The sequence below is a fragment of the Pristiophorus japonicus genome, chromosome 4, assembly GCF_044704955.1.
Source record: "Pristiophorus japonicus isolate sPriJap1 chromosome 4, sPriJap1.hap1, whole genome shotgun sequence".
Taxonomy (NCBI): Eukaryota; Metazoa; Chordata; class Chondrichthyes; family Pristiophoridae; genus Pristiophorus; species Pristiophorus japonicus.
The window spans coordinates 128,753,156-128,764,456 of record NC_091980.1 but is presented as its reverse complement, the minus strand read 5'-3'; the positions used below and the strand labels follow the sequence as shown (position 1 = coordinate 128,764,456).

The 11,301-nt window shown below is 44.7% G+C and overlaps 1 protein-coding gene across 1 annotated transcript; it reads right to left on the bottom strand.

The window, feature by feature from the left end:
• Positions 1–1,916: 1,916 nt before the first annotated feature.
• On the bottom strand, positions 1,917–4,265 carry LOC139262520 (ferritin heavy chain B-like). The gene is made up of 4 exons (XM_070877693.1): positions 4,164–4,265; positions 2,963–3,109; positions 2,431–2,556; positions 1,917–2,081 (listed from the first exon to the last, which is right to left on the bottom strand). The coding sequence occupies exons 1-4, from the start codon at positions 4,263–4,265 to the stop codon at positions 1,917–1,919; spliced, it is 540 nt and encodes a 179-aa protein (XP_070733794.1).
• Between the last annotated feature and the right edge of the window lie 7,036 nt (positions 4,266–11,301).

The following is an 11,301-nucleotide window of genomic DNA, read 5'->3' as shown; positions in this document are numbered from 1 at the left end:
CTGAAATGGCCCAGCAAGGCTTTCAGTGCTGCAAGGCTGTTCACCTTCAAGGGCAATTAGAGATGGGTAATAAATGCTGGCCTTGAGCTCAGACATTACTGGTCTGTATGGCAGTTACTTGCGTTTTTGCCCACACAGCTCAACAGGAAGTCTATAGCAGCAGTGGTGTGTTTAGTTTACTGAGCTACCTGCAGTAATAACTCTAAATGCAAAGAGCACAGATGTATTTAAGGTGAAGCTCGATAAACACATGAGGCAGAAAGGTATCGAAGGATATGCTGATAGGTCTAGATGAAGTGGGGTGGGAGAAGGCTCACATGGAGCATAAACCACAGCATGGCCCAGTTGCGGTGAATGGTCTTTTTCTGTGCGGTAAATTTGATATAATTCTTAAAACACGGGCACCTGTGAAGTTTTTCAAATCGAGTGAGCTGAAGACTTTGTCAGAAACAGTAAGTCGTCAAATCCATCAGCCGCAAACCCAGGCCGACTCGTGGCTCATCAATGTGAGATTGTGATATCGATACCCTAAAAGTGCCTTTGAGAGTTGCAAAGACATCAACATGGAATGGCTGAAGATGGCAGTTTAATTGCAACAAATACATTTTCAGCTAAATTCCTAAAACTAACTTGTAAATACTGGATTATTACAGCTGCAGCATTAACATTTGAATCCATTCATAGGGGAGAAATGGAGATCCAGTAGGATTTGGACAGGATGATTGCTATTTGGTATGAAATGTAAAATGGGATTAAATACAAATGGATACATTCAGTTGTGAATTGTGGCACAGGGTGGGGGAAATGTTTTTCCAAAGGTCTGTGTTTAACTTCTTGGGCCTTTTGCTTTGCACATGTAAGGAAATACATATTATTCTTCTGGAATGAGTATATGTGGTAGGAGTACAGTTATACAGGTATCACTTCAACACCTTATCCAATCCCTTATTCATGCAAACCCAGGTCATGTTGGCAAATTATTCAACCATAAGGTGGGATTGAGTAGATGAGAATCTGTCCCAGAACCACCACACTTTGGTATCCACACTAACCAATGAAGCTGTGACAGCAAGCCACTTGTTGCTTTCCCTCCTCACCCAAAGGTAGTCGCTGGGGTTCAATGCACTCGGACATTGCTGGTCTGTACAGCAGTTGCTGCTCTGCCTACAAAGCTTAACAGGAAGTCGACAGCAGCAGTGGTCAGTTTGGTTACTGAACAACCTGCAATAATAACTGAACAGGATCAACAGCAGCCAATTCCAGGGCTGATACACTTAATAGGATAGTAATCCAAGACTTTTTCTTCACTAGTCTGAAATGGTGAAATTCTAATTTAGTGGAAAATGTTCCCTGCATTTAACACATTTTACAGCAATTTGTATTTTGTTGCATTGAGATGTAATTTCTGTTTAGGCACAAAGAATGTTCAGGTATTTTTATCCCACTATCTAGAACCCACATTCTAGCATTCCCTCTCTAAACCTATTTAATACACTCACTAAAACCCACCTGTGACCATGCTTTATCTCTCTCAGTATCTCGTGTGGCTGTTAATGGTCTGAATTTATATTTGAAAATTTTAGACCTTGCAACAGGTGTCTGAATATCCAACTCAATACATCACTATTACACCAGAGGAAAAGCCACTTTCATAGGACTGAATCCCATAACACTGTTGCCCAACTCAGTAATTCTTGTTTGATTTAATCTAAATTATATTAATTGAAAAATAAGCAACTACTCAACTATAGAAACAAAACCTAGTCCAAGGTTGAACAGTTTATTTACAGTTATGTGACATTTTGCATCAAGAGCCCAGGTCTCAGCTGTTTGTACAAAGTCACAAGCCATCATTCCCTACAAGACAAGGGGCTAACTTATATAAATGCAAGAAAGAAACAAAATGCTTGATCCCATCAGTCAGTTAAGTCACTCTCCCCCAGGGTGTGCTTGTCAAACAGGTACTCTCCTAGGCCATTCTCAGGGGCTCCCAGTCTCTTCAGGTTGGTGATGTGATCTCCAAGCTTCTTGATCATCTTCACTTGTTCATCCAAGTAGTGGGTCTCCAGGAAGTCACACAACTGAAAGAGGGAAACTAGTTATGTCCAGCAGCAGATATCAAGCAATGTCAGCTTCCCCTTCAGAGTCTGGATTTTAATCCTCTTGAACTGGAAGATAGTCAAGTGGTGCAATTGAGATTGATGAATTACTGCATCATTATATTAAACTTACTGCACAATAGGTGCTCAGATCCTGGGACATTTACTACTCCCTGCCCATAGTAGGCTAACTTCCCCCATCCCTTTCCACTGCTCCCAAATACAGACCGATGAGAGACCAACACAAAGCTATTAGGCATGGAGAGCTTTTAATTAGGCCCAAGGACAGCAAGGTACCATAACATCCAACATTAAATTATTAACAACTTACATGAGGGTCAGTGCTTCCAGTGGAGAGTTTGTGCAGATCCAGCAGACTCTGGTTCACATTCTTCTCCACTTGCAGAGCTCTCTGCATCACCTCCAAACCATTGCTCCACTCATCTTGCTCTGGTTTCTGGAAAGAAAGTACATTCTAACAGTTCACTTACAATAGATGAAACAATTATTAGAAAGTATTGAAGGAAATTAGTGGTGCAAAAGTCTACTTTACCATGAACTTGTGTGTTAGCTTAATATCAATTTTATATTCTAACAACCATGAGCCATATTGATGAGGCAAATTGCATAGATGTATTTTAGGGGAAGCTGGGCAAGTGCATGGAGAAAGGAATAGGACGATATGCTGAGGGGGTGAGATGAAGCAAGGTGGGAGGAGGCTCACTGCAGTATAAACACCAGCAAAGACCAGCTTGGTCAAATGGCCTGTGTGCTGAAAATTGGAAGCAATTGCTTTAGCACATATTGGGAACAATCAATTTAATGGGAGCCAGAGAGAAGGCCACTCCATTATTGAATCCAACCTTGATGTCTGCCAAGATGATATGTCCTCCACGGCGATTCTGGAATTCCATCAGTTTTTCAGCATGCTCACGTTCCTCATGTGACTGCTCCTTGAAGAACTCCACAAAGTGATGCAGGGCAACATCATCCCGGTCAAAGTAGAAGGACTATCGAGAGATCAGGACAGTAGTTGGGTAATGCATGGCAGACCCATCATCATGAGTACAGTACATAACTTAAAGCTCAATTTTGCTTGCTTTCTTTCAAGGGTTCAAAGTCTCACTGAACTTGTATATACACAGGCAACTCGCAATTATCTGGGTCCCTTGGGGATTGGTCTTTGCCGGGTAAACGATTTCTCCGTTAGAGCACGTGGACATTACAGTTAATGCTTACAGTACAGCAGGTGTGCTCTAACTGCCAATCCTTGAATTCTAGTCCTCTAGATCTAAAGAGCATTCAGCTTGTTGATTACTTCCTGTAACTGCTCGTGGCATTTTAATGAATTATGAGGGGCAGTGGAACTGCATGGGAGCAGTAGTGGGAGCTGAGGCAGGGTGGAGCACTTAAAAGCAAGGCTCAACAGGCAACATTCGAAAGGAACATCAGCGTTTCAAAACAACATCGGCAGAGTGCACACATGGAATTTTAAATGCCGTTACAACGGTTTCCCATTGCATCAGTGTGTGGATAAATAGAGTTGCCTGTACATACATTGTTATGGAGACAATCTTTTGATACCCTTACCCAATGAAAAAAACCACAGTCCAGCTTCAAAGCCTTGATTTTCCTGAGGAAGGTGGGTGAAATAAAGTATTCCAGATAACCTTGACACGCATCAAAACCACTATTTATTAAATTATTTGAGTGGGGGGGGGGGTGGTGAAATGGGTAACAAAGTGTTCCAGATTTCTTCCACACTTGCAGGAAAGGACACTTGATTTCCCCCTAAAATGTCCTAGCTCTAATTTTAAGATTACATCCATTCATTGCAAAAGCAAGTAGGGAAATGCCATGGAGTGATTTAGAATGAGGATACAAATTCTGAAATCCATGTATTGAGTGCAGAATGTATTCCAAATAAACTTCAATAACAAGCTCAAAAAAGCCCAAGAGAGTCATTCAAGATACTCAGAATAGGTGGGCTGGATACAACACAGAATTTAGTAAGTTCACATTACATAGACCACTTCACAATGGAGACTAAAATACAAAACTCACCATAGAGAGATAAACATAGGAGGAATAGAGCTCCATGTTGATCTGCTTGTTGACAGCATCCTCACAGTCCTGGTGGTAGTTCTGATGCACTTGAGAGGCCATCTGGATTCTTTAATACAAATCAAAAATTTGTTAAAACACCAAACTAAGATTTAGCCAACCTCAAACTCCTGTATTTATACTGCTGGACAATCCAGGGCATGGCAACCTAGATAATGAGTGATGGTCCTCAATACCCAATCAAAAGTTGCAGCCTCTCAGAGCACCAATCAAGTAATGGGAGGAGGGGAGATGGAGTCGAAGAGCCAGTCAGATCTTTGAAGAATGAGCATCATTGGCTGACAACTCAATGAGGATCTCAATTGTCCTAACTTTCCTCAAACACAGTTCAGATATCCAGAATCACAGGTTCAGAGTTGGATCCTCTACTCTTTAGTCTAATCATTTGGGAAAAACTTAAACCACAAGTACCCTCTTTATAAAGCAGAATAAGCAATAAATTTAATGTGACAAAACTAACATAGACATTTTTCCAAATTATAATTTAGTTCCCTGTATCCACGCTGCACTCCAGTCCCTCTGGCCCACCGGTCACAGAACGCCTCCAGCATACCGGCAGACACCGCATGCTCCCTCTCCAGGGACACCCGGGCAGGGACATAGCCGCGGAAGAGAGGCAGGCAGATGGAGAGAACACCCCATCAACCGTGCTCTGTCTGGACCAGTTAATGGCCACCTTGAAAGGTTCATTGAATCCTCTGTTGTTTGCGACTCAGTGTCTTTTTAATAGTTCTGGATGGTTCAGTGTGTGTATGAGGATCGCCATCGTTCATTGGGTTGGTCATGTGCAGGTATCTGTGGGTTTGATGTAACATCTAAACATAGTGGTTATGTTATAGGACTAGTAATCCAGAGGCCTGAACTAATGATCCAGAGACATTCGTTAAAGTCCCACCACGGCAGCTGGGGAATTTAAATTCAGTTAATTAAATAAAAATCCGTGATAAAAAGCAGTAATAAAATCCGTAATGTTGACCAGGGAGCTATCGGATTGTCGCCAAATCTCATCTGGTTCACTAATGTCCTTTAGGGAAGAAAATCTTCCGTCCTTACCTGGTCTGGCCTACATATGACTCCAAGCCCACAGCAACGTGGTTGACTATTAAATGCCCTCCGAAATGGCCTAGCAAGCCACTCTGTTTTAACAAACCGCTATGAGAAACAATAATAAGAATAAAATAGGACGAGCCACCCGCCATCCACCTCAACATACCCAGCCCAGTCAACCCTGCAAAGTCCTCCTCACTAACCTCTGGGGAATTGTGCCAAAATTGGGAGAGGAGTCCCACAGACTAGTCAAGCAACAGCCTCATATAGTGATACTCACAGAATCATACCTTTCACCAATGTCCCAGATTCCTCCATCACCATCCCTGGGCATGTCCTGTCCTACCAGCAGTATCGACCTACCAGAGGTGGCGACACAGTGGTATACAATCAGGAATGAGTGGCCCTGGGAGTCCTCAACATTGACTCTGGATGGCATAAAGTCTTGTGTGTTCAGGTCAAGCATGGGCATAGCTGAGAGACATAGATGCCAGATTGGGCCTGCGACAGGTGGTGAGAGAACCAACAGAAGGGAAAAACCTATTTGACGTCGTGCTCACCAATCTACCTTTCGCAGATGCATCTGTCCATTACAGCATTGGTAACGGTGCCGACAGACAGTACTTGTGGAGATGAAGTTCCATCTTCACACCGAGGACACCCCCCCATCATTCTGTGTGGCAGTACCACCGTGCTAAAAGTGATTAATTCAGAATAGATCGAGCAGCTCAAAATCCATGAGGCACTGTGGGTCATCAGCAGCCGCAGAATTGTATTGTACCGCAATCTGCAACATAATGGCCCGGCCTATCTTTCGCTCATTACCATCAAGGCAAGGGACCAACGATGGTTGAATGAGGAGTGCAGAAGAGAATGCCAGGAACAGCACAAGTTGTACCTAAATAGAGGGGCCAACCTAGCGAAGCTGCAACACAGGACTGCATGCTAAACAAGAGAAGCAGCATCCAATAGACAGAGCTAAGCAATCCCACAATCAACAGATCAGAACAAAGTTCTGCAGTCCTGCCACATCCAGTCATGAATAGTGGTGGACCATTAAACAACTAACGGGCGGAGGAGGCTCCATGAATATCCCTGTCCTCAATGATGGCAGAGCCCAGCTCGTCAGTGCAAAAGACACGGCTGAAGTGTTTGCAACCATCTTCAGACAGAGTTGCCTCATGGATGATCCATCTCAGCCTCCTCCTACAGTCCCCACCATCACAGAAGCCAGTCTTCAGCCAATTCAATTAGCATCACGTTGTATCAAGAAATGACTGAGTGCACTGGATATAGAAAAGACTATGGACCCTGACAACATTCCGGTTGTCGTGCTGAAGACTTGTGCTCCAGAACTAACCTCGCCTCTTGCCATGCTGTTCCACTACAGCTACAACACTGACATCTACCCGACAAAGTGGAAAACTGCCCAGGTATGTCCTGTCCACAAGAATCAAAACAAAGCAAACCTGTCCCACCCACCCCTTCCCTCAACGACTATCTGTCCCACCTGTGACAGAATCTGTGGCTCTCATATTGGACTGCTCAGCCACCTAAGAACTCATTATAAGAGTGGAAGCAAGCAATTCCGAGGGACTGCCTATGATGATGATGATGACATATATTCAGTGACCCAGTCTCCACAGATCTGTGGGGTAGAGAATTCTAAAGATTCACAACCCTCTGAGAGAAGAAATTCTTCCTCATTTCTGTTTTAAATGGACATCCCCTTATTCTGAATCTATGGCCCCTAGGTCTAGATTCCCCCACGAGGGAAAACATCCTCTCTGAATCAACCCTGTCAAGACACCTCAGAATCTTATTCATTTCAATAAGATGACCTTTCAATCTTTTAAACTCCAATGAGTATAGGCCCAACCTGCTTATCCTTTCTCCATATGACAATATCTTCATCTCAGGAATCAATCTCATGAACCTTCTCTGAACTGCTTCCATTGCAAATATATCCCTCCTTAAATAAGGAGACCAAAGCTGTATGTAGTACTCCAGGTGTGGTCTCACCAATGTCCAGTACATTTGCAGCAGGACTTGCTTACTTTTATAGTCCGTCCCCTTTGAAATCAAGGACAACATTCCATTTGCTTTCCTATTTAAATGCTGTACCTGCATACTAACTTTTTGAGTTTCATGTACAAGGACCCCCAGATCCCTCTGTACCGCAGCATTTTGTAATGCCTCCCCATTTAAATAATAATTCGCTTTTTTATTTATCCTACCTATTTATCCATTAGCATCACCACTATTCTACCTTACCCCACATAGGTACGCTATTGGGCTTGGGGCTGGGACCCCTCCCACCCCAACTCATGGTTGACTAATCTGCCAACAATCCCTGACGAGGCTGCCACATGAATAAGGAATTGGGCAAGGATTAAATGCATTGAATGCATAAAGGAAAACACCCAAGTTAAATAGATACTTGTCTGAAACTCTTCCCCTATTGTCCCCACCCATGCCTGTTGCATCAATTTATAACCCAATACCAGCAGCTCCACCATAAATGTATCCATTTGTATTTCAACCTGTTGTGCATTTCATACCAAATAGCCAGCATCCTTTCCAAGTCCTACTGGATCTCCATTTGTCCCTTCTTGTCCATAATTGGATTCAAATGTTATTGATGCTGGAGCTGTAATGATCCAGTGTTTACAAGTTAATTAAGGACTTTGCTGAGAACTGCACTGGGTGCAATTAAATTGTATTCTTTAGTCTTTCCATGTTAATGTCTTTTTTATTCATTGAGGAATGTGGGCACCAATGGTAAGGCCAGCATTTATTGCACATCACTAATTGCCCTTGAGAAGGTTGTGGTGAGCCGCCTTCTTGAACCGCTGCAGGCCTTGTGGTGAAGGTACTCCCACAGTGCTGTTAGGGAGGGAGTTCCATGATTTTGTACCAGCGACGATGAAGGAATGGCGTTACATTTCCAAGTCAGGATGGTGTGTAACTTGGATGGGAACACGAGTATTCCATCACACTCCTGACTTGTGTCTTGTAGATGGTGGAAAGGCTTTGGGGAGTCATGAGGTGAGACACGCCGCAGAATTCACAGCCTCTGACCCGCTCTTGTTACCACAGTATTTATGTGGCTGGTCCAGTTAAGTTTCTGGACAATGGTGACTCCTAGGTGTTGATGGTGTGTGAATGTGAAAGGCAGGTGGTTAGACTCTCGCTTGTTGGAGATAGTCATTGCCTGAACCTTGTGTGACGCAAATGATACTTTACACTCATCAGCCCCACACTGAATGTTATCCAGGTCTTGCTGCATTTCCATGGGCTGCTTCATTTTCTGATGAGTTGGGAATGGAACTGAACACTATGCAATCATCAGCAAACATCCCACTTCTGACCTTATGAAGGAGGAATGTTCATTAATGAAGCAGTTGAAGCTGGTTGAGCGTAGCACACTGCCCTGTGGAATACCTGAAGCAATGTCTTGTGGCTGAGATAATTGACGTCCAACAACCACAACCATCTTGCATGATGCTGGGTGTGACTCCAGCCTGTGGAGAGTTTTCCCCCTGATTCCCATTGACTTCAATTTTACCAGGGCTCCTTGATGCCAAACATGGTCAAATGCTGTCTTGATGAGAAGTACACTCAATCTCACCTCACCTGGAATTCTGCTCTTTTGTCTATGTTTGAACCAAAGCTGTAATGAGTTCTGTAGATGAGTATTCCTGGCCGAACACAAACTGAACATCTGTGAGCGGGTTATTGGAGAGTAAGTCGCACTTGTTAGCACAGTCTATGACACCTTGCATCACTTTGCTGATGATTGGGGCTAGACTGATGGGGCGGTAATTGGCCAGATTGATTTCTGCATGCTTTCGGCGATGAGACTCGAGGTGCTCAGCGTCCTCCCAGATGCACTTCCTGCACTTAGAGTAGTCTTCGGCCAGGGACTCCCAGGTGTCAGTGGGGATGTCGCACTTTATCAGGGAGGCTTTGAGGGTGTCCTTGTAATGCTTCTGCTGCCCACCTTTGGCTCGTTTGCCATTATGAAGTTCTGAGTAGACCACTTGCTTTGGGAGTCTCGTGTCTGGCATGCGAACTATGTGGCCTGTCCAGCATAGCTGATCAACTATGGTCAATGCTTCAATGCTGGGGATGTTGGCCTGGTCGAGGATGCTAATGTTGGTGCATCTGTCCTCCCAGGGGATTTGTAGGATCTTGCGAAGACATAGTCGGTGGTATTTCTCCAGCGACTTGAGGTGTCTACTGTACATGGTCCATATCTCTGAACCATACAGGAGGGCGGGTATTCTTACAGCCCTGTAGACCATGTGCTTGGTGGCAGTTCTGAGGACCTGGTCTTCAAACACTCTTTTCCTCAGGCGGCCGAAGGCTGCAATGGCACACTGGAAGCGGTGTTGGATCTCGTCATCAATGCCTGCTCTTGTTGATAGTAGGCTCCCAAGATATGCTGTCCTTGCCACACAGCACTGCCCCCATGTCATCAAAATCCATGACGCGGCCCTGGACAACGTGGACCACTTCACATATCACTGGAGCCTTAATATATGTAAGGTGGAGATCGACTGATTTTTGAACGATAAGGGAGTGAAGGATTATGGGGAGAGGGCAGGGAAGTGGAGTTGAGGCCATGATCAGATCAGCTATGATGTTATTGAAAGGCGGAGCAGACTCGAGGGGCCAAATGACCTACTCCTGTTCTTATTTCATATGTTCTTATATAAGTAATCCAGAGGCCTGGACTAATGATCCAGAGTCAAAAACGAGGATGACTTGCTTCCACTGTAAAAGTGAGTTCTCAGGTGGCTGAAGAAACCAATGTGGGACCTATCACAGGTAGGGCGGACAGTGGTTGAAGGAAAGTGGGGCTGGGGAGCCTGAGTTGACACACGCTCTTTCTGCTGTCTGCGCTTGGTTTCTGCTTGCTCTCAACGATGAGACGCAAGGTGCTCAGCGCTCTCTGCATGCTGTTCCTTCACTTTTGGTGGTCTTGGGCCAGGGACTCCCAAGTGCCGGTGGGGATGCTGTACTTTATCAAGAAGGCTTTGAGGGTGTCCTTGAAGTGTTTCCTCTGCCCAACTGGAGCTTATCTGCCGTGACGAAGCTCCAAGTAGAGCGCTTGCTTTGGGAGTCTCGTGTCGGGCATACGGATGATGTGACCCGCCCAACGGAGCTGATCGAGCGTGGTCAATGCTTAGATGCGGGGTTTGTTGGCCCAAACGAGAACACGAACGTTGGTGCATCTTTGCTCCAAATGGATTTGTAGGATCTTGCAGAGGCAGTGCTAGTGGTACTTCTCCAGTGTTTTGAGCTGTTTGCCATATAGGAGGGCAGGTATCAATACTGCCTGTAGATCATAAGCTTGGTGCCAGTTTTGAACATTCCGTTCCTCAGGCGACCGAAGGCTGCATTGGCGCAGTGGAGGCGGTGTTGGACATCGTCATCGATGTCTGCCCTTGCGGATAGTTGGCTCCCGAGATATGGAAAATGGTCCATGTTGTCCATGGCCGTGCTTTGGATTTTGATGAATGAGGACAATGCTGTGTAGCGGGGTCAGGTTGGTGGAAGATCTTTGTCTTACAGATGTTTAGTGTAAGGCCTATTCTTTTGTACGCCTCGGTGAGGGTGTTGACGAAGGCTTGGAGTTCAGCATTAACATTTGAATCCATTCACATAGGTGAAGCAAAGAAATGGAGTTCCATTGGGACTTGGACAGGATGATTACTATTTGAAATGCAATATGAGACTAAATACAAATGGATACATTGGGTTGATGAATTCTGGTATTTGGCATTAGGGCTCAGAATGGGGCAGATGTGTTTCGAGCCTTGTGTTTAAAATCTTGGGCCTCTTGCTTTGTGCATTTACTCCACCTTCCAACCAGATTATATTTTGTGGGAGTGTAGTTGCACAGGTAATCCTCCAGTACCTTATGCATGTGAGCATAGATTATATTGGCAAGTTATTCGATCACGATGGGAGCGGTTGGAAGAGAATCTGTCCCAAAACCACCACACTCGGGTATCCACACTAA